Here is a 24,370-nt window from a genome sequence, read left to right as displayed (position 1 = left end):
CTCTTTTTCTTTGTACTTTTTAAAAAGCTATTTATTGAAAAATTCCCACTTTCATTTCTTCTTGCTCTGTTGTTAATTGTGTGTGTTCAACTGTTACTTCTTCAGCCTATCCGACCTCTTCAGCCTTCTTCACAGCCTGTTCAATTCTCCACAGTCACTTATCCACCCCCGCTCCTGCCAGTCTCATCTACACAGCAATATACTGTGGTATATTATCTTCTACTCATCTCTTCTGTTGCATGACAGAATCTTTACTTAGATTAGCTGTATATGTATCTGCATGCATATGATAAATACTGACTGGTTGCAATTTGTAAAGATACCTCCATATTTGCAAAAGGACAGAAAAGTGTTAGAGGGCAAGTGGGAGGCGGGAAACAACAAAAGATAAACAGTGCACTACATCAGTTAAAACACATTATTTAAAACATGCAACAAATAAGGACAAATAAGACATACACATTCTAAAAGACATACACATTCTAAAACAATCTATATTTAAAATTCAGCATTTTAAAATCATCTGGATAAGCCTGCCAAAAGAGACTGGTCTCTCTCTCTCTCTCTCTCCCTCTCTCTCGTATATACAGTATATACATGTATGTGTATTTATATGTGTATATATGTTTGTTATAACATAATATATATTAATGGAAAGATTGCTCATAATAATCTGTAAGTACTATTCATTAAAAACTTTTTGCTTTTAGTCTTCAAAGTCAGTCAGTATTTATTATAGCCTTTATATTTGTATGTGTAAATACATATATTTATATGTATGCTTTTCCTCTTTTTCCCTGGCTACTTCTTTGTTTCATTCTTCTGAAGTGTTTTGCTCTGTCTCATCGCCAGTGGTAATTAAAAAGAACCCTCTCCACTGGGCTTAAATGTTTGATGGCTTTGAAAAGTTTGTCTGGATTTTGGAGCTTTTACAGTTTATTTGCATTTCTCAGACCCACATGCACTGAATCCTCTAGCTCAAGGTAAGATTCTCCACACATCAGTGTCCTTGGTGGCTGCAAGCAGCATATTGTATTAACAGGTGGCTAAATCAGGCAAATGAGCATAACCTTTAACTTGGATTATTTTTAAAAGGTGCAGGAGATAATATCAGTGGCTACTAGTCATTATGGTATTATGTTTTTACCAGGAGCAGAGGCACTTTGCCTTTAAACAACAGTTGCTGTGGCACAACAGACTTGAGTTCTGCTTGTGAGTTTATAAATAATAACAATATTATTTACAGTTTGAACTATCTTAACAAATCGAAGTATGGTTAAAACCATGTACACCAAGAGTGGGCAATACCCAGGAGACATTGGAAGGCTTCAACCTCCCATTAAAAATTAAGTGTCACTGCCCACCAATTTAGTGAAAATGTCCTCCAAGCCCCTAAGAGGGTTTTTTCGGGGGGAGAGAAAGGGCAGCCTGTCAGACCTTCAGGTTGCAATTTGCCCACTTTTTATGTACAAATTTGATGAAATAATTAGACTCCAAAGGCGTTAATGAATGAGCAGAATGAAGTCATTGTTGGCACCTCTTGGGCCTCTAAGGGCAGAATATTCCAGAATTAGAATATACTTCTTCCAAAAATAAATAAATAAATAAACAAAAACAAAAACAACCCACAGATAAATAGTGGAATTTGATACAACAAAAATATACCGAGACATGCTTGGACAGCTTTAGAGGAAAGCTTGGAGACCTAGTCTATCAGTGGCTTTTAGCCATGATGGCTAAATAAATGTTGTTTCTGAAGAAAATACCAGTTGTTGGTGAACATGATCTAGAAGATGCTGCTGTTTAGAGGCTTCTGGTTGGCCACTGTAATAAAAGAATTCTGAATAAGACGGTCCTTGGTAGGATCCAGTGTGACTTTCCTTATGTTATAGCTGTAGTTAGTCCACAAGCTGTACAATTAACCTTACCAGGGATACACACATTGTGCCTTCAAATCATTTCCAACAGGAATACTCTAAGGTAAACATGTTATGGGAATTTGTTGGCAAGTTTCTTCAGAAAGGGTTTGCCATTGCTATCCTTTGAGGGTGGGAGAGTGTGACTTGCCCAATGTCACCCAGTGGGTTTACATGGCCAAGCTGGGATTCAAGCCCTAGTCTCAAGAGTCCTTGTCCGGGTCTCAAACCACTACACAACGCTGGCTTTTCCTAGGATACATTTCTGTGAGATTAATTAAGAATGAACAAAATGAGACTCAGTTCTGAGAAAACATCTGTTGAGTTACACTGTGAACCAGGTTCTGCAAGTTTTGAAGAAGATGCATTAGGATATCTATAGAGTAGGTTAGGTTTTTAGGGATCACTACCTAGTACATTTGTAAATTTGAAGTGCTGTTACACAGATATGTAATATGATTTTTCCAACTCATTTACCGTATATACTCATCTATAAGTCGAGAAATGTATGCCCAAGTATTGACCCTAAAATCTGGGATCAAATTATACAAGGATCAATACAGTTACCATGGCTTGAGATTGACTGGAGGACAGTTAACAACAACAACAACAACAACAAACAGTAATAATGCTCATAAAGCGCCTTTTAAAAGTAGCTTGCTGAAAGAACTGCGAGGCACCAGTGTGAGTGTGCATGTAGTGATTCCCTTCTCAATCCTATCTCCAAACTTTTCTTTCTCCTCTTTGCATTTCCCCATTTTCCCTCCATTTGCAAGCCGATCTCCAAACCTTGCCTCTTCTTTGCATTTCCCCATTTTCCCTCCGTTTGCAAACTGATCTCCAAACCTTGCCTCTTCTTTGCATTTCCCCATTTTCCCTCCATTTGCAAGCTGATTTCCAAACCTTGCCACTTCTTTGTATTTCAGACCGCTTGCAAGCTGATCTCCAAACCTTTGCTTCTCTTCCTCCTCCTCCTCCTCCTCCTCCTTGCATTTCCTCTGAAAACCAAGCTTCTCTTTTCCCCCCTCCACTTCCACTTTGAAGCCAACCTTAAAATCTGTCTCCTAAATTCTGCCCTCGACTTAGCCACGGGGCTTATCAAAATCCAAGATTTTGATCCTAAAACCTTCCCTCGACTTATACATGAGGTCGACTTGTAGACGAGTATATACGGTAAAACCAGTTGCAATAAATGAATAATTTAAGTATCATTTCATCCTGGTAATAAGTTTAAGTACTCCGTTCCTGCTTCTCTTTCCTAGTACTGTACCCCTCATTAATTAACGTTCAAAAATATTTCCTAAACTTGCTCCTAATTTATTTCTCTTTCTTTGCAAATAATGCTATAGTAGAATAATGATCACGTGGTCAGGAATACTAAAAGAAAATTTCAAACTGTTCCAACGAGAAGGAAAAATGGGAGGTGTCTCAAGAAACCGGGTTGGATGACTAAAGAACTTTCAACTGAACTAGGTTTTAAATGGGAGATGTATAAGAAATGGAAAAGGGGGGAAATCACTAAAGAGGAATTCAAGCTAATAGCTAGCACATGTAGGGGTAAAGTAAGGAAAGCTAAAGTGCAGAATGAGCTCAGGTTTGCTAGAGAGGTTAAGAACAATAAAAAGGGCCTTTTAGGGTATGCCTGTAGCAAAAGGAAAAAGGAGGAAATGGTAGGGCCACTGGTTGGAGAAGATGGAGAAATTCTAACGGGACAGAGAAAAGCAGAATTACTCAACACCTTCTTTTCCTCAGTCCTCTCACAAAAGGAAAAGAGTGCTCAGCCTGAGGAAAATAGAGCAGAGGACACAATAGGGGAAATGCATGATGGGGCGTAGAGAGAGGTGCTGTGTCGACTACGACCACGTGCAGAGTTGATCCACGCAGGCAGGACGCCACGAGAAGGCTCTGGGTGAGATGTCTGCAAAAGCTTCAGGCTGAGAAGGAAAAATTCCTCCCATGCAGGCTGACCAGCCTTGAGCTCCCAGCTTAAAAAAATAACACTGCTGGACAGCAAGGCTCTCTCTCAAACAAGAGAGCTTTAATTCATTTGTTCCAAACTATATACAAGATCGCACAGAGTACCAAACAGCTGTCTTGGATACTCACAGCTCTATATATAAACAGACAAAAGTGCTTTGCCAGACACTGACCACAACAACCCAACAACAGAGATAGTCACCTTCTCCCTTATATAGGTGGTCTTCTGTGAAGTCATGTGATAGCCATGCCACCAATGAAACCTTGCTGGTTTCATCCCCAGTGCAGGTTGCATAATAGCATTGCCCATGATGCACTACTGGCTGATTTCACCTACTTGCATGTTGCATCAGATATCCTGTGATGCACAGCTTCCAAATGCTGATTCATGCACACCTGCCACTTGAACTGTAGTAATGTAAAGTCGAAGGCTTTCATGGCCGGCATCCATAGTTTTTTGTGGGTTTTTCGGGCTATGTGGCCATGTTCTAGCAGAGTTTCTTTCTGATGTTTCGCCAGAAACAGATGCTGGTGAAACGTCAGAAAGAAACTGCTAGAACATGGCCACATAGCCCGAAAAACCCACAAAAAATCTATGAACTGTAGTAACGTCTGCTCCAGTTCCATCTAGTGGCTACATCCATGTCAGTTCCAGGCCAAGTGTGCCACATGGTCCTGACAATGCAGCACAGAGGTAGTACAGGAATACCTTGTTAAGTGAATTTAAGTCTCCAGGACCAGATGAACTACATCCAAGGGTATTAAAAGAACTGTCGGATAATGGCCGGCTTCATTTTCCTCAGCCAGAAGGGAGTGCGCGCACTCCCCGCAGGCTGAGGAAAACCAAGCCGGGAAGGGGAGGACTGAGCCCAGTCCTCTCTTCCGTGGCTTGGATCTCCTCAGCCAGAAGGGAGTGTGCGCACTCCCCGCGGGCTGAAGAAATCCAAGCCATGGAGGAGAAGACTGGGCTCTTCGCCCAGTCCTCCCCTTCCCGGCTTGGTTTTCCTCAGCCTGCGGGGAGTGCGCGCACTCCCTTCTGGCTGAGGAAAATGAAGCCGGCCATTATCCAACATTCCATGCCATGCACGCTCACGAAGAAGCATGGTACGTCAGATAACCAAAGGTTGGATAATCAAGACTTTACTGTATAGTATTTAGATCAAAGGAAGTAATAGTGCCACTCTATTCTGCTTTGGTCAGGCTTCACCTGGCATACTGTGTCCAGTTCTGGGCACCATAGTTCAGAAAGGATGTTGAGAAGCTGGAGCATGGAAACCATGCCTATCAAGAAGGGGTGTTTGAAGGGGTATCATATTGAGGATGGAGCAAGCTTGTTTTCTGCTGTTCCAGAGACTAGAACACGGAGCAATAGATGTAAACTGCAGGAAAAGAAATTCCACCTAAACATTAGAAGGAACTTCCTGCCAGTGAGAACTGTTTGAGAGTGGAACACACTCCCTTGGAGAGTGGTGGAGTCTCCTTCCTTGGAGGTTTTTAAACAGAGGCTGGATGGCCATCTGTCAGGAATGCTTTGATATTGAGTTCCTGCGTGGCAGGGGGTTGGACTGGATGGCCCTTGTGGTCTCTTGCAACTCTGATTCTATTACAGTGCATCCAGAAAGTATTACTAATCAGAAAGTTCTGATTTAATAATCAGAAAGTATTACTAGGTTCAACTGACACAGGTTTTTTTTTAAAGATAGACATTTTAAAATCATTCAATATATTTCACATTTCTTGCACTTTAAAATTACAAACTTCTTTAATTCCATTCCCTACAATTTCCTTAATCTTTACTATGTTTTTATTGTTAATCTGACACATTACAAACTTCTTTAATTCCATTCCCTACAAATTGCCTTAATTTTTACTATGTTTTTATTGCTAATCTGACACAACAGGATAAGAATACTGTCGGCCCTTCTTATACATGGATTTTTTATGCATGGATTGAAGCATCCACGGTTTGAAAATGTTCAAAAACAGTATAAATTTCAAATATCAAACATTGATTTTCCATTTTTTATAAGGGACGCCATTTTGCTGTGTCATTATATTTAGTGGGACTTGAGCATACATGGATTTTGTTATCCACAGAGGATCTTGGAACCAAACCCCAGTGTATAACAAGGGTCCACTGTATATTTCACCATTTCATGTTTAATGTGAGGTGTTTTCTTTTTTTTTTATAGCAAGCAGCTGTTCTTTCTCATATGCCTTCAAAAGAGGAATAATGTTATTGTTTTACTTATTTCAGCAAGACAACCTAGGATCCCAATTTAGCCATATGAGTCTCTCCCGACAGCCATCTGGGGAAGCTGCTGATCCTCATGCCACCATGTTCCAGTCCACGGTTGTCCTTCAACCTCCACAGCAATCTGGTTTTATCATAGCAACTGCTCCACCTCCTGCTCCACCGCCACCTCCACCTCCACCTGGGCAGCCTGTTCCTGCTCCTAATTACAGTGCATCCAGCCACCCTGTTAACCAGCAAGTTCTTCAGCAACAGGGATATATGCAGCAACCAATGCCACAGGTAGAGAGATCTTTTGAATACAGTATTGTTAAATCTGTTAAATTGTTGAGAAGTCATTGATTCTACCTGTTGATTAAACTTGCATTTACAAGTTTCACTTTTTGTAGGATTCCTTCCTCCTCCTAGGTTTTGTTGGTTGACTGTTGACAAATAGAAGTAGTAATCTATCTTTATGTTTCAATTACAAAATAAACAAGAGGGGAGTCTATATTCTTGTTATGAATAAGTATTACCTAGTTTTTTGTGGGTTTTTCAGGCTGTGTGGCCATGTTCTAGCAGAGTTTCTTTCTGACGTTTCGCCAGCATAAGTATTACCCTTTTTGCCTAATTCTAGAAGGATTAGAAGTTGATACATATTCAGGGGTATGCAGACGCCTACTATTAAAATTATTGTGCACATGTTGAAACAGTTACATAATAGCTTATTGATATTTCGTTACACTTGCAGCATTTTGGTCTGAATTTAATTTAATGGTGGTATTTAAAGCATGAAAACAAATTCATCAGCTGTTATTGTTCAGGATTGCATTAAAGCTTTGCCTGCATTAATTGATTACTCATTGGTTGGTTATTTTCCATCCCCACTTTCTCCTCGTGTAGCATGGATGGTGATCACAACATGAATTAAAAGAAAATACAGCTAAAAATGATCACTTACAACTGTAAAGAACGATTTAAAATAACTAAGGGGCGAAACAGACTGGCATAAAAAGCTGGTGTCTGGGTGTCTTGGGGGCATTGTGTACAGATAACACACGCCCCCAAGATGTCTGGAAGCCTGCTTCAAGGTGGGCAGCTGCCCACACATGGGCTGGTTTCTGGGCAGCCGGCGGCACAGCATTTACACACCACATGCCACCAGAGCACTTTAAGAGTGCCAGGAGGGAATAGCCAGCATTTTGCCAACACAAAAAGGAGCATCTGTTTGCTGCTCTTTTTCGACTGGCAAAAAGGTGAATTGGGACCGCGGCAAGCGGTTGCTGCAGCCCCAATCCGGCTTTGTGAGGGTGGCTTGAAACCACCCCTACAGAATGGTCTCTTTCGCCCCTAAGTTGTTCTATTGAAACAAACACTGGATGAAAACATAATTTAATTTAAAACATGTTCTGAGTGCTTTTCATCACTAATAAACTAAGCATGGAACTGGGGTGTTATCTTTCCTTTTGTGATGAATATATAGCCAGATACAATTAGTGCATGTTTTTAAAAATTCAGAGAGAAAGAATTATCTTAAGTATTTTAAAGATCCTTCCGTTTTCGTTACATTTGCCTTTTTAATGTGAGTTTGACTTGCCCTCATTGAATATTGTAGGACACATCTACTTTCAAAGCATATAAAAGAACTTCCTATGTTTCCCTCCTTTTTAGATGCCAGCTTGTTACTGTGCTCCAGGCCAGTATCCACACTCCAATCAACAGTTTCGGCCAGTTACTTCGGTTCACTACAACACACAGCAAAACCAGCCACTGCCACAACCTGCACAACAGACAGGTTTGTGGTGTTCCCTCTCCTACTAATGCACTTCTAGATGTTTCAGGAGCCTGGGCAGTTCAGAAGAAGTACTGTGAAAACAAAAACTTGTAAAGTCAGTAATGAAGAAAGCCATATATTTTGGCTTTGCAGTATTAATACCACCATCTGGTGGGAATGCATTCTTTTAAGTATATTCAAAATGATAAATCCTAAGTGTCAATGCAAAAAGAAAGTACTATTTAGTTAGAAAAAAACGGGTAGTCTTTCTGCATATTTAGTAATGTAAAGAATTTCTAATGAGAAGTCAAATTGATGTTCACATCAAAGGTCTTAAACATATTCAAATCTCATATGTGCACTGTTATACTGTAATTTAAGCATTCTGCCATGAGCTAAGTATTTCTGATCCCTAGTGATTCATATAAAGTATGTTTTTAATTCCTTTTAGTTTTTGTGGTATTTCTTGTGACTGGAAGTTGTCTTCTGAAAAATAACACAAAACTAAGTTTTTGATTCTTCAAGGGTTCCCCCCCCCCCCCCCGTATGTTTGTTTTCCTTTATTTGAATCATGTTTAGTCACAGCTAGTAGTTTAATACAATAATACCCATATTTTAGAGATTTGTTTCTTCTGCTCTGAAGGTACATATTCTGACATGGTTTAGTTTCTGTGGGTGCATTAATTATTAACAGAAAATGAAGCACATTTTACTTTCACACAGTGAATTTAGGCAGCTTGAATTTATAGTCCATACTAAACTTAATGTCCTCAAAGTTGGACTCCTGTGTTTTTATTTCAGTTTGGAACTTAGCTGTACCTCAGGTCTCTTAGAAATGCCTTCTAGGAATTGCTGGTGGTGGTTATGCTGACGGAAACATTTGTGCTCTCAGTGAGCATGTTTTATTTACCTAGACAGATAAATTATTAATGGGGAGCATGAAATTTGGGCTGGAGTACAAGGTAATTTCTAGAAGTGAGTTTGTTCTTGGATTTAGTTGTGGGTTTGGGGTCAAACCTCCCCCTCCCCCACATTGGTTCACATGGAAAAGTTGGATTGTTTCCACAATTGTGAAATTGTGTTCTCCTATGAGATAAGAGGCTATGCTGTTAGTAGCAGTGCTGCTAGTGGAGTCTCCCATGTCAGACAGATATGAGGATGAAGATCACATGTTGCTGTTGCTCAAAAGATCAACATGGACCATAGAACAGAAATATTCCAAATATGCCTGATTATGGAGAGAGGTAGAGAGCCTCCTCATTAAAGGAAACACAGAAAAGGCTGTGGCACTACCTTTCCACACTGGTAGGATTGCCTGCTCCTGTGAGGCAAGAGGCTTTACCGATGGCAGCACTGTTGCTAGTGGTGTCTCCCATGTCAGACAGGCTTTTGTTGAGGAGTCAGACTAAATGTGCCAGACAGCTACTGGACAGCAGCAATAGTGGAGGAGTGCGTCTGAGAGATAACTGCATGGCACCACAACTACAACTTGTTAGTACGGTGCAGGACAATATTATATGTCTGTGTATATGTGTGTATGTGTGTGTGTATACACAAACACATACATACAACACACAAACATAGTTACCCCTCCTAACTCGCAGGTTTCAGATCCGCAACCTTGACTATCTGTGGAGGGGCGACCTCTGCTATTTCTAATGGTGCGTGCGCCTGGGCCATGACCCATTCAAACCTATGAGGCTCGAATACGCACAAGCCTCTGTTTTCGCGGCGGGGGGGGGAATCCAAAACGGATTCCTGGGAAAATGAAGGACCAATGTGTGTGTGTATGAATTGCATTAATATGCCTAGTTGCCAGGGACATTATCAGGGAGGAATACTAAAAGATATTATCTGCAGCCAAAAAGAAAAGGCCTCATGGATGACAGATGAAACTCTTCAAGCAGTTAAGAACAGACAAGCAAAAGTAAATGGTGACAGAAATAGTCAGAATCCTGAAAGCAACTATTCAATGGCTTGTATGCAGGGGCAAGGAGAATTACTATAATAATCAATTCAGAAAAAATAGCAGATGATGACTAAAAAGGAAGGACAAGAGACCTCATCCATAAGATTTGAGAAAGCAAAGGAAATTTAAGCCAAGAGTGGGAATGCTCTGTGACCAAGCAAAGGAACACATTACATGACCAAGTAGAAATAAAAAAAAAATGTTGGAAACAATACACTGAAGACCTGTATATAAAAGAGATGAAAGGATGATAGATTCATTCAAGGAACAACCATTTGAAGATGAACCTATAATTTAAAAAATGTCATGGAAGCTGCACTCAGAGTATTTGGGAGAAATAAATCAACAGGAACAGATGGCATACTGATAGAGCTGCTTTAGGATATGAAGTTCTAACTAAAATCTATCAACAAATACAAAGAACAAAGCAATGGCCGCAGATTTGAAACACTCAAAATAATTCTAGTCCCTAAAAAATGGGACACCAGGGATTGCAGTAACCACAGGAACATTGCATTAATTTCCCATGCAAAGTGATGCTCATAATTCTATAACAAAGACTTTTACCATATATGAAATAAGAAATGCCAGGTGTCAAGCTGGGTTCAGGAAAGGAGGAGGCAGTAGTGATCATATTGCAAACATATATTGGATAATGGAGTGCACCAAATAATTTCAAGAAATAAACAGTCCGTGCTTGCTAGATTATAGCAAAGTCTTTGATTGTGTAGATCATGAAAAACTACGATTCACTTTTAAAGAAATTGGTATCCCCCAATATTTCATTGTACTGATGCTAATCTATACTCGGGACAAGAGACTATCCTCAGGACAGAATACAGACAAATATAATGGTTTAAATTTGGCAAAGGGTTCAGGTAAAGCAGCATATTATCTCTCTGTCTAACTTGTGTGCTGAACATACCATACGTAAAGTAGGATTTGAAGGAAGGAGGTGTAAAAATTGGAGGAAGGAACATGAACCATTTAAGATATGGAGATGACTCCATGTATAACAGAAAGTAACAAAGACCTGAAACAATTACTGAAAAAAAGTCAATGAAGGAAGTGCAAAGGTAGGCTTACAGTTGAACATTAAGAAAACAAAAATAATGATCACATAACATTAAAGTAGATTACAAAGACATTGAAACAGTTCAAGATTTTCTATACCTTGGCTCAGTCATTAATCAGAATGAAGACTGCAGTCAAGAAATCAGAAGGAGACTAGGACTTGGAAGGATAGCTATAAAGGAAGTAGACAAATGTAAGGTATATCATTGAATACTGATGTTTAGAATGCTAAATGCCAACATATTTCCAGTTTTTATGTATGGTTGTGAAATTTGGACAGTCAAGAAAGCTTATAGGAAGTGAATAAACTCATTTAAAATGTGGTGCTGGAGAAGAGTTTTATGGATACCGTGGATGGTTAAAGAAACAAAAGAATGAATCCTGGAGCAAATCAAGTCTGAACTCTCCCCTAGAAGCCAGGGTGGGGTACAGACCACCAGAAAAAGGCGGCCAGGAGCCGCCTCTCTTTTCCGCGTAGCCACACCACAGCAACCAATTTGCACGGTGTGGTTACGCGAAAAGCAAGGGAGCGCTGAAAAGTGGCTCCTTTTGGCACTGCCACAAACTGCTGGCGGTGGCATGAGCACGTCGTTGCTGCACGGGTCTGGATGGCGTGCAGCAGTGACGTCATAGCTGTCTGCACTGTCTGGACAGTGCCGCACAGCTATGGCATTATGGTGACGTGCTAGGGTTGCGGGGCGTGTGCATGCGCCGCCCCGAGGCAACCCTAGCACATTGCCATTCTGCCGCAAAGGGCCCATCTGTCCAGGGCCCCAAGATAACTAAATTGAGACTGTCGTACTTTGGCTACATCATGAGAAGACATGACTCTCTAGAAAAGCCAATAATACTTGATAGGTGGACATACTCAGTCAAGGAGGAGACGGACCTGAATCTGCAAGACCTGAGCAGGGCTGTTGATGATAGGATGATTAAGAAGCCTCTTGTTTATAGGTTCACCAAAGGTCAAAGTTGACTTGATGGCAATTAACAGCAATTAAGAGTAAAAAATAGGCTAATTATTAAGTGTCTAGTGTTATTCTCAATTGACAGTGTTCCTTCTACTTACTTTTTGTTAAGCTGCTCTCTTTTGCATCCTCAACAGTCGGACAACATGTGTTATCACACTGCTTGCCTTATTCCAAGCAGGAATTCTAAAGACTTCTGGCTTCTCATGAATTGAAAAAGTCTGCACACTTTTTATTGACTCAGGATTTTATGTTCATAGGTGTGTTTAGGAACTCGCAGAGATTTGTGTGTGCGCCGTAGCTAACCATATTGCATACTGTATTTTAGTCCCTGTCTTGTTTTCAGTATGTTTTGTCATGCAGTGTATTAGGGACTGCATTGATGAAATACAAACAAAAACTCACCTGCAATTACATAACTAATTGCATATAGTTTGGAATACCACCCTAAATCTTTACCACTTTAATAAGTCTTTCCTTCTGCCTTATTTGTTAGTGTCCTGTGGCAGAAATTATTGCATACAGCTTTATCAGAGAACTAGAGGAGATTAATTTCTGGAGAGCGTAAAGAAAGAATTTGGTGCTTGTTTTTGCTAATATTCTTTGTTTTATGCACCAATTTGGTAGCTTCTGGAACTGCCAATACTCGGGGAACAAGTGAAGCCCAATTGCTCATGCTTGGAAAACAAGTCAAGTTTGAATTTTTCTTTAAAGTTGGACACATGTCAAGGCCATGTTCTGATTTCAGGATGTATAATGAAAGGACTGGAGAAATGTCCAGCAGTTTGAATCAATAGTTGCAAATACAAAATAAGCACATGTGCATTGGCTTTGAGTACCCAACTGTGAAACAGAAAAAAAATCAAGTATAAACAGATCTAAAAGCTAGGTGTTGTACAGAGATGAACAATGATCTGTGAGTTTTACTTAGCAACTTTTAAACATTTTCTAACGTAAAGTATTATTAAAATTACTGTCCACAGTATATATACACAAGTGTGGTTTTCTGTGTGTTTGTGATTAATCAGGCCTTATGTAAAACATTTATGTGTAATATTATATAGACTAGGTTGGCTTTATTCATGAGCTGTTGGATTCGGGGCCGTAACACTGTCTGAGAGGGTTACATTTCTCACAGTGAACCGGTCTCTTTTTCAGCTGCTTCTTGGCTTCTTTTTTTAAGGGGTTTCAGGTGTGTCTGTCTTGGATTGTTGCTCTCTGAGTATATGCTGTTCGCCCCTTTAAAAAGCCCCAACAATGTCTGTCCTTTAATAGGTGGCACAAAGAATATCAGGAAACAGAAAGTGGCCAGAAACACCTATGACAGGCTTTTTGCCTTTTGTTGTCTATTTTGTGCGTCTTCTGTTTTGTCTTTAACCTTGTCATGCTTGAGATTTTCATTTTGTTAGTGAAAGCAATGTCCCTTTCTAACTGATTTATGAATGAGATGTGGACCATGATGCCATAGCAGTTTCTTGATTTAAGAATGATGACATGGCAGAATTACTTCCTTGCAGTCCCTGGGTTTTGAGAAGCACAGGTTTTTGACTACACTTCAATACCAGTGCTGGAAAATAAAAACCATCTGTTTCAGCAGGTGCTGCTGCTTCTTTCCCTCCTTTTTCTGCTGAGTGCTGTGTTTCTTTCATGCTACTTGGTATGCTTGGATGGAGTAAGGTGGCTAAAAATAGAAAAGTGCTTTGGAACCCTGTGGGGCAGCACGTTAGCAGTCAATTTATATTGTCCTAGTTCCTCTCAGCATGGGAAATTGATTTTTTGCTTTGTTTGTGTGAGAATGCCAGAAGACATGGAATAATTTTCACTGCTACTCTGCAGTCCTGGAGAAATGAAAAATTTGAAATTGCAGCGCTTTGTAAATTCCATTCATCTAGGCGGGATACAAACCGCCGCTTTGCGGCGCTTCCCCGCCGCCGCCGTTTGCTCCGCGTGGGAGCTGCAGCAGCCAAACCGCACGGCTCCCGCGCGGAGCAAAAAAGAAGCTCCATTTCGGAGCTTCTTTTTGCGGCGCCTCTATGACGTCGCGAGGCGCCGCTGGCGTCCAGTACGTAAAGATGGCGGCGCCCATGTGGAAGGGGCACCGCCATCTTGTACGTATAGGATACGTACTAGGGTTAGGGGGGTGCGGAAGCACCACCCCTTCCTAACCCTAGTACGTATCCTATACGTACTATATGGCAGTTTGTATCCCGCCCTTCAGTAGCTGGGGTTCTAAAGTTGTTTGGTACAGCAGTGGCCTGCATTTTAGGCTGCATAGTTTGTGGGTTGGACTAATGTATCCAAGCATCTGTCTTTTTATTTGCAAATATCTGCAGGGCAGTTGAGAAGGAAGTACGTTACATGTTCAAAAGTTCAGTATATTTTTTTTTCTAAAAAATTGTTTGGTGAGAGGTATCTGCTAAATTGTGCTAAGCTTGCAACAGTGTTTATTCAAGCAAATCTCTACACTCATTTTTACTTCGTTTTATAATAATAGATTTTTATACGTGTTTAGCTGCAGGCCTGAGCACGCTTAACTAGGAAGTAACGTCGTCATTACCTTCAGATTATAACAGATTTTGCCTTTATAAATATATTAAATGTTTTATTTCCTTGGTACATATATATAACCACACAGAGCCTCAAAGGAAGGCAAAGACGCAATCCCTCCTCTGAACAAATCTGGCCAAGATAACCTCATGATAGGGTTGACATTGCCATTGGTTGGAAACAACTTGAAGGCATGCAACAACAACAACAAGAAAAAGGTAATAGGGACTCTGCTTTATAGAACTGAGGTGTTATGCTCCCCTGCCAGGTTTTGTAGGAATAGCCATAACTCTTGCAGACATTCATTTTTTCAAATAGTACGCATGTCACTGATAATAAGTGGAATATACTGAAAATGTAAACTAGAATTCTCTTCACTGCCTGAAAAGTAGGGGGAAATCTGTTGGGAAAGTTTTAGATACACAGTAATCTATTTTAGGAAGATAGGAGGTTGACCATTATCATCCACTGGTCTGCTTCCTGTTTTTGAATCTGCATGTACCTAAAAACCTGATACTTAATGTCCTTTGCTAGTAAACAGATACAGCCTTCTCATTTTCAGCTTCATAGTGAACTACATGAAATCTATATGATTCCGTACACTTTCTTGACAAAATAAATGTGCTGTAGTAAAACATGGAGAAAAATAGAACTATAATTGTCAGCTAAGAAGAGATGTATTGGCTTCTTCATTTTAGGAAGAATCTAAGGGTTGTATTTGACACTTCAAGATGTACAATGTAAACACATGAAAATAAGGTAGCATGGCTGTCTCTTCCCTAGCCATTCCATAGAATTAGACAAAACTGATTACTATTCAGTGTTCAAGAATTTGTATATCTGTTTTCAGTGGTGAGGGGTAACATACAACAGACTGAAATGCTCCACTTGAAGGGCACAGGTTTAGAATGAAAATTGGTGTATGAAAGTTGTGGACATCATTTTTCTGTTTTCAGGTACAAATACAACTTGACTCCTGCATCTATTTTCAGAGAAGGCATTGTAACAGAGGCTTTTGCAAATAAAAAAAATTGTACAGCAACATTTAAAGTGAGATTCTTGAAGGACTGTGTTTTATGATACTGATTTGGTATCTTGGGAGACAGAAGAGAGTAATTGGAACTGGAAAATGAAAAAAATAATTTGGACACAAACCCAAAAAGGGTGTGTGTAGAGAGTGCAGAATAGATTTTCAGAAGATGAAGGTGTACCTGTACTCTTTCAGAACAGAAACTGAGGTTTTATATGTGGGCTTCTAGGTCTCAATGAGTGTTTATTGCAGTATTTTTCTGAATTACAGATACCTGTACAATAATGGATCTTTTACTGGGAAAATGCCCTGTGCCATTAAAAGTGATGTGACAAGCCAAATACAATACATGTAGATTTTCCTGCTATTATGTTTCTCCAGTGGTGCAGGAGGGGGCTGCACTATGTTTTCTTGCTAAAAGTATGGGAACCCCCTTATCCTTTCCACCCTCAAAATACTTTAATTCCTCTGTCACCTGCTTTCTGCTTCTCACAATAGAGGAGATGGTGGTTGTAGGAAAAAGACTTTGATTTATTTGTATGTATTTCTGGCACTTTTGTCTAGCTCATAGAGAATTCTGCCAACTGTGGATGGAAGCGAGAAGCTCCTTGTTAAAAATCTTCTAATTATAGGGCATTAATCTCTCCCACCAGCATCCCCATGAGTTGGAGTGTTTGTATGCTAGTTGCAATACATTTTCTAGACTGTACTACAGAAATAATTCAGTTTGACACCAGTTTAGCTGCCATGGTTCAGTGCTATGGAATTCTGGGAACTGTAGTTTCTTGTGGTACCAGAGTTCTCTGCCAGAAGACTAAATGTCTCAAAAAGCTCTTGTCATGAAAAAAGAGAACGGTTTCCTCTCAAATCTTCACTTGGTTGACTTAACAGAAGAACAGTGTTGACTCTTTCCAGCTGTCAGTATTATTTCACTGGGGTCCAAGACCAGATTCTCAAAATGAAAAGAAAATACAGTCAGCACCTGTTCATCTTCTGCTTGGTCTTGTCGTTCATAAACCTGTCCACTGCATCACTCTGCTTGAAGGATATTTGGTACAGTTGTGTCCTGGTCAGATGATCTAATAACATTATGATCTGTCAGCTGGTAGGTAGTGCCTCCAGGAAAGGGCAGTGGGAATTTAGGCATAGTTGCTGCCTCTTGAACCCTGTTGAGGGGGACTTCTGATGACCAGATTATCATCCCATTATTGAATGCAAAATACTATGTGTGGGGAAAATATGCCTACTGCAAACATTCTTTTTATACTTAGGACTGTTCTAACTCATGAAGCCAAAACTATGACCAGGTAAATATATACGCACATGTGTCTCAATTGCTAATTTTCAGAAGTAAGATGTGCAATGTATTTTAGTTGGTTACACCCTTGATGAACATGTGTTACCAACTAGACTAATACAGAGGTAGACAATGTATACTGGTGTTTTCAATTTCATTTTTCATTTTGAAATGCTAATGGCTGCAAATAAGTTTTGTGTGAATTGAGTAAGTTAATGAATTCACAGTATTACAATTTTAATGCTGATAGATATTTACATTTTAGGCCATAATTAGAATATAAAAATTGGAGATTGAGTGCAGCATGGTAATTAACTTTAGAATATGCCTTTTTCATGAAAATGATACACCAACTGTCAATTGCATGTTACTGACATATGGAAATAGTTTTGTGTGCAAGTTAAAGTGATTAATTGGGGGAACCTGAATGTCTTGCTAAAACTATCTCATGTATCTGTGGTGCCCTTTATATGTTAGAAGATGGCATGGGAACTCTTTCCTGTGGCTTCATATAAAATGTCACTATTGTGACATTTTAAAAGGCCCAGTACCTAATAATCAGGGCCACTGGCATATTTCAAAATACTATACAATTTCCCCTGCCTATGTCATAGTAGGGCTTTAGCATTACAGAAGCAGTGTGAGATGGATCCAAAGAAAATTATTTATATGCTTTAGTTATAACTTCTAAAGCTACAGTAGAAAAAGTGCAGACCATGGACCACAAAAGTGGCCCCTTGACCCACTTTTGTACCTCTCAGTCTTTCAAAGTCCCCAATTCTCCCATTGTAAGGTTTTAGTGCAATTTTCAGGTACTTTTGACTGGAAAACCACGTAGAAAGTCCTCCAAGCATGTGAAAACATCCTTGCCCGATCCTCCACTACCCTCAAATACGTGTTTTCATCACAGTCCCTCTCAAAGTGGTGATGGGAAGTCAAATATTGTCACCTTTGGTCACTATTTTGAGAGGGACTAGGAAAACAGGTATTTGCTGTGGAGGGAAGATAGGGCCTGCATGAGGGTTTGGTGGAAAAAAGGTCTCCTGACCTCCTTTCAATTCCCCTTTCCGCCAATCTGAAGGACACTTAGTTATAAATTTTCTTTCACAATTACACGTCAAAGCAAGTTTTGAATGTTTCTTTTAATTTACAGGTTACCAAGTTATGCCTAACCAGCAGCAAAACTACCAGGGTTTAGTTGGTGTCCAGCAATCTCAAAACCAAAACCTAGTCAGTGGCCAACCTAACAATATTGGAAACCAAATCCAAGGTGTACTAGTCCAATATCCTCCTGTGCCATCTTATCAAGTAAGCTATACTCTATTTCTGTATCATTGCAACTGTTGAAAATACAGCTGATCTTACTAAACATTGAAGTTCTGCCTAGTGAAGCATTGTTAATAGAAATGTATCAACTTTTAAGGGACTGCATACCCATAGAATGATTGGTTGGAAGGGGATTGTGAGGGTAGACAAACAAAATCACTTTTACCAACTTAGATTTTGAACACATGAACATTTGTTTATTCTAAAATGTTAGAAGAAGCTATCATTCCTCATTATTGCTAGAAGTAAGGAACAGGGAGAGTACATGTGATGTCCTTCCTGTATAGATTAGATTCCTGTAGCTGGCATGACTAAACAGTCTGTGGCCCGTTACAAACGGGCATAAAGTACGGACTGGCTCCATATTAGGATTGGAAAGGGGCGTCACTTCCGGATGCCCCTAACCCTAATACGGACCGAGTCCATACAAAATGGCGGCGCCCGTTCCACACGGGGGCCGCCATGTTTACATAGAGGACGCACTGTGTCCGCACGTCAAGCAACGCATATGACGCTGCAAGTGCGCCATTGGTGCCTCGCGGCGTCATATCTGCGCCGCAAAGAAGCGCCATTTTGGCGCTTCTTATTTGCAGTGTGGAGGGCCTCACGGTTTGGACGCTGGGGCTCCTCCGCGGTGCAAATGAAGGCGGCGGCAGACTGCCCCTTCTGGGCGGTCTGTAACGCGCCTGTGTTACTGTAAAAGAGCTTCTCTTGTTCTTCCAGTGAAACACTTGATTTTGAATATTGGCAAGTGACAGTCTTTTGAAACAGTCTCATTGATACATAGAACATGGGAGATGGTTTGTAAATAGCTGTTGTCAGTATATTGATCTCAGGAGGGGAAGGAGAAACATGGGCTTTATCATGCTGCCCTTAAAACAGAGGCCTGGAGAATTCTCCCTGCAGTCTTATGGGTGATGATCAAACCAAGGCCTAATTTTCCCTGATGGAGGGGAAAACAACTCCAGGTTGCAGGTTTGGGTTGATATGAATGAATTCCTTGCACGTAGGAAGCTAGATAGTCACACTGTCAATAAGATAATTAAGAAAACCCTTTTCCTCAAGACTTTAATGTGTGAAAAGAATTATTTGATAATGGATTATTTTCATATGCCACATGAGAGTTTTTCCCATTCTCAGTGAATACTAAGCTTCTATACATCAGTGTGTCTCTTTCCCTTTGCTTCTTTGATTTTTTATTTGAAAGGTAAGATGCATGTCATATTTTAAAGAAATGGGATTAGCACTCTTAATGTTCCTCTAATCCTTAGGTTTCAATGGCTCAAGGTTCCCAAGGAATGTCCCAGCAGACATATCAGCAGCCAGTAGTTATTCCCAATCAGTCTAACCAAGGACTACCCACATCAGGAATGCCAGTTTACTACAGTGTCATTCCATCTGGACAGCAGAATAATTTAAGGTGAGTTCAACTTTAATGAAATGCCGCTCCTTTACCAAAGATTGTCCTCAATGAAAGCAGTCATAATATACAAGAAAAATAAATAAGAACCATCACATTCAAAGTCTTGAATAACCTTTTCTGATTTCACATAATGATGAAAGTGGTATTTCCCCCCCCCTGTATATATAGAATTGGATTTCATAAGAGTTCATCATTTCATTGAAAGGAAAATATCCTCAGGCCATAATAATTAAGAAATGTTGTAGCCCTGTTTAAATACTTAAAGGGATGTCATGTTGAGGAGGGAGCTAACTTGTTTTCTGCTGCTCCAGAGACTAGGACCTCGAGCAATGGATGCAAGCTACAGGAAAAGAGATTCCACCTCAACATTAGGAGGAACTTCCTGGCAGTAAGGGCTGTTTGACAGTGGAACAAACTCCCTCGGAGAGTGGTGGAGTCTCCCTCCTTGGAGGTCTTTAAGCAGAGGCTGGATGGCCATCTGTCGGTGATGCTCTGATTTAGATTTCCTGCATGGCAGGGGGTTGGACTGGATGCCCCTTGTGGTCTCTTCCAACTCTATGATTCTATAAAAACATTATCAATTTCATCCTAAAACTACTTCACAAAATTAAACAGTATACTAAAGCTATTCTAAATACCTTATGATGATACACCAACACAAGACTCCAGTGACACTTAAATAAGTAGCTTTACATGCCTAAATGTGTGGGGAGAATTGGCTAATGTAGATTATAAGTCTTCTGGTACTCATTAGTTTGCCAATAATTAAATGTCGATGATAGGGTAGAGGTGGTTGTTTCACTCTCCACAGCTATCCTGATTCTATTTCCATCATCCTTCAACCAGCCAGGCTGGCTTGAGCAAATGGGAATCCACAGACTCCCCAGCCTGCTCTACAGATCGGGTGAGGCTGAACCAGCAAGTAGTTCTATATAGATATTGGCGCGTTACAGACCGCCCCTTTGAGGCGGCCTGTACCCGCCTCTTTCCCCGGGGTATCAGGGCCTCAGCGGCCAGAACGGCAGCCGCTGAGGCCGTGATCCGCCGCTTTCCAGGCTGCGGGGAAGCGGCCTTTTGCCGCTTCCCCACAGCCTGGAAAGGGGTGTCCTTGGGGCTTCAAGCCCCAAGGACACCCCGCGGTGGCGGGGAGGAGGAGAAAGGGGCCGCTTGGCCCCTTTCTCCTTTGCGTCGCTGGGCACAGCCGTGTGAAGGCTGCGCCCAGCAGCGCAAACCAGGAAGGAGCTCCGAAACGGGGCTCCTTCCTGCTACGCGCAAAGGGCGCACTAAGCGCCCTGGTGCGGAGCAATGACATTACGTCCGCGCCGCCCCGTATAGAGGCGGTGCGGTCGTGACATCGTCATGGCAGCCCCCATGTAGATGGGGCACCACCATTTTGTTCGGATTCAGTCCGTACTAGGGTTGGGGGCTGCGGAAGCACTGCACCTTCCTAATCCTAATACGAACTGACTACGTACTTTCATGGCGGTCTGTAACCCGCCATTATATAGGCTCTCTCATTGGATTACCAAGAATAGTCTTTTTTTTTTTTAGCTTGCCTGTTATTACACTATCAGTGTTTAAGTACTCACAGCTCATATTCTTACTAGGGTAAGCAGCATCTACTTAAGAACATAAATATTTCGGGTTCCGGTCACATTGCATGTGGAGTGCTTGTATTGTGTATGTGGCTTAATTAGTTACTAGTGATGTCTTGTGAATTTGGTACTTTCAATCTTCAGAGCTGAAGACTATCACCGTTCATGATGCACCAAGAATTAAGGCCAGACATGCTTAGGAAAACAATTTTGTATGGCTAAATTATTAAATTATATCTGTAAATATTAGATTCTTTAGTAAGACTTGTGACTCTGATGCTGCTGCTTCAAGTTGTTTCCAATGTATGACGATCCTAAGGTGAACTTAACACAGGATTTTCTGAGGCTGAGAATACATGACTTATCCAAGGTCATGTTTCCATGGCTGAGTGGTGACATTCTACTTTAGGAATGAGGAATTTGTAGGTCTAAGATAAAAGAGAAAAGAAGCAGAGGTGTGGTACGAAGAATAAGAGTTCTAAGAAAAGCTGTGTATGCCAGATATATGGACATGTTTACTCTTTGAAAATTGTGAATAATGTTCACTTTGGCCCCAGATGGATAACAGCTCTTTAAGCAAGACCTGCCATGACCTCCTCCATGGGAGAAGCCCACCTTGCCCCATCCCTCCCCCCTTCAAAAAAGCTGCCTTTGCTCTGCATTGGGTAGATGTACATTAATATTGTGAATGCTAATCTTGTCTGTCTCCTCTTCCCCACCATCTTAAATTGTCTGACTCCTTTTTTAAAGAAGAGTTAGGAAAATAAACAATAAAGAAGGAAAATCTTTAAAAGAGCAGCAAAGCCTTTATGGTGGTGAAGGTCTGAAACATTTGCACTTGCCAGGCTGCATGCAGACAGCTTCTGCTGTGAAGTTCACAGAACTGGATTTCTTGAGCTCTACCCTGAATAAGAAGCTGTACATTTGTTTCTAACCTGGCAAGTGCATTTCCATTGCAGTTTTGACAGCTCAAATGCTGTAAGTTTGTACGCATTCCTGGTTTCCTAGAAGGAGAAACTTGGCTGCAGTCCCAGATCAAGTGAGCAAATTACCTCAGCTGGCTATTTCTTCTGTCTGAGTCTGCAGGTGGGCAGTTCCAGCTTGTGTAACACTCTGTGTTCAAGTGAACATTTGCAATCCACTTAAATGGGGAGAGAACCACACACACACCTGAATGTATTAGTTCATGAGAACTGTTTATGCTGAAACCCAAGTGCTGTTGTCAAAATACTCTTTTTAGCTTTGATTTCTCATGCATGGCAGCTCTCCTACTTTCCCACTGCCATTTAGAGTATGCTACTTTTGATTTCTGTTCCTCAATTATAAATACATTCCATGTTTAAAAGTAAAAAAATGTGTTTTTAATAAGCTGGTTGCGCATGAGTATGGAAATATTGATAGATTACCAGTAGTTGTTTTTTTAAAAAGTGCAGCCCATGCTGATGATATGAGGAGAAATTACACAGCAACCATATTTAAGAATAAGATTGTTTGAAGAAAAAAACATATTAAATTGACTATATATACATACACACCAGTCTTTTGGACATTCCTAATTACAGTGTTTCATTAATGCATCAGGTAGCAATTGTAAATTATGATTAAGTGAAATTAAAACAAGTTCATTTTTAAGAATGTATTTTACATTATCCCAAAGAAGATTGTGAATCATGATTTGGGTGCTGATAGCAAGCTTTCCAATGCTACTGCTGGACTTATTCAGGCATTTAAGAAATGCAAGGAACAGAGACAGTAGTATTATAAATATAGCTGTTATTATCAGCAGTGCAAATTTGTAAATTAGCCTTAATAGAATGCTTCATACATTGATTTCATTCTGAATACTAAGACCCTAACTAGTAGTGACCCTAAAAGTGGAGCTGTATACATACCTACTCACATCTACACTCTATACATTCTATAGTGTTAAAAAGGAGTTAATACTAGCAAAGGTTTGATAGAATTGTAATTTGAAATATACTTTTCAGTGATTAATTCTAGTTTCTTCAATCTTCTTACTGCTTGCTGTTGTGCTCAAGGAATCACTCTGCGCTGTGCTTCCCATCAAGGTGTCTGTAGAGGAAATATATAGCACAGCGATGGTTTCTGCAGTTCATCCCATGGATTTTTGCATTAGGATGAATTGTTCTGATTGGTTAGGGATGAAGAAACTTGGAATTACTTCATCATGGCAAGAAAAAAGAATTTTAGATTATGGGTTGTTTCTGTACTACTTCCTCTTGGCGAAATTGAGTTGCCACTGGAGAAGGAGGTTGGGCAGCAGTTCTTGCCAGTTCCTCTTCCCACTGCAGTCCTTCATTAAAAAGCTGGGTCTGGAGGGTCAGAAAACCTTCTGGAATATGGGATGTGATTACTTGAGCCATTCCATTTACAGAGGAGAATTTCTGGATCCCACCCAAAGTGTTTCAAGTGATGCTGATATTCTGTGGTTATTATATTACGAAAGCATATATATGGCATTGATTTTCAGATGTAGGTTTGAAAAGCCTATGTCACAGGTATCTCTGAGGTTAGAGGGAAGAGAGAAAGGTTTCTGGAGCATAGTGTGCTGCAGCAGTCTTCTGTCTACTCTGGTTATTCTGCCAAAATAGAATAAAGTGGAATTTGAGGTCACCTTGGTGCATACATTTATTTATTTATTTGCCTCCAGGTTATCTTTGTATCATTTCGTTTTGATATTTAGGGATGCTTTGATCTTTGTGTGGCTTGCTTTGAAAGCTGCTTTTATATTTTTTTAAAGTCAGCAATTTGCAGTAATGTGTTGCATTAATGGCAATCTTCAAAGCATGGTCACCTTTCCCAAAGTCACTCCATGAATAATTCACAGAAAGATTAGAGAAAGAAGAATGGCATTTGAGTCACTTTTTTTTTGCCCTTAAGGCAAATGTTTTACTCTTGTTTTAAATTTATTAATTTAAATAGTAAGTAGCATTCATTTCTGCTGCAGCATGAACATATAAATCTCTGATTAATTGTAAAATAATAAATGATCGAAAATGTAGACAACATTAAGAAGTTAAAATAGTACTATCAACTTGCAGTTCAAAGAAGGTTTCTCCATTCTGCAAGTGGCAAGAAGGGTTGAAGCTTGCCACTTCTGTATCACTTTAAATTATGTTGCCAGGAATGGGCAGTGATTTGGCTTGTCATTGTTAACTGACGACAAGTTGATTTCAGCTCATGGCGACCCTATGAATGAGACCTCCAGGTCACCCTATCA

General features: G+C 40.3%; 1 protein-coding gene across 9 annotated transcripts in view; it reads left to right on the top strand.

The window, feature by feature from the left end:
• Positions 1-24,370, top strand: part of R3HDM1 (R3H domain containing 1) — a 67,161-nt gene that overhangs the window by 30,256 nt on the left and 12,535 nt on the right. For 7 of the 9 annotated variants that reach the window (XM_089520118.1, XM_089520119.1, XM_089520116.1 and 4 more), the window contains 5 exons: positions 106-207; positions 6,151-6,429; positions 7,798-7,921; positions 17,939-18,093; positions 19,383-19,531. In XM_089520118.1, coding sequence (XP_089376244.1) covers positions 106-207; positions 6,151-6,429; positions 7,798-7,921; positions 17,939-18,093; positions 19,383-19,531 — 809 coding nt within the window. The remainder of the gene's footprint in view (positions 1-105; positions 208-6,150; positions 6,430-7,797; positions 7,922-17,938; positions 18,094-19,382; positions 19,532-24,370) is intronic. The other 2 variants (XM_089520123.1, XM_089520117.1) reach the window with 1 other exon arrangement.

Source organism: Sceloporus occidentalis, unplaced genomic scaffold, assembly GCF_023333645.1.
Source record: "Sceloporus occidentalis isolate IW3139 unplaced genomic scaffold, rSceOcc1.0.p SCAF_4, whole genome shotgun sequence".
NCBI lineage: Eukaryota > Metazoa > Chordata > Lepidosauria > Squamata > Phrynosomatidae > Sceloporus > Sceloporus occidentalis.
This window is presented reverse-complemented; position numbering and strand designations above follow the sequence as displayed.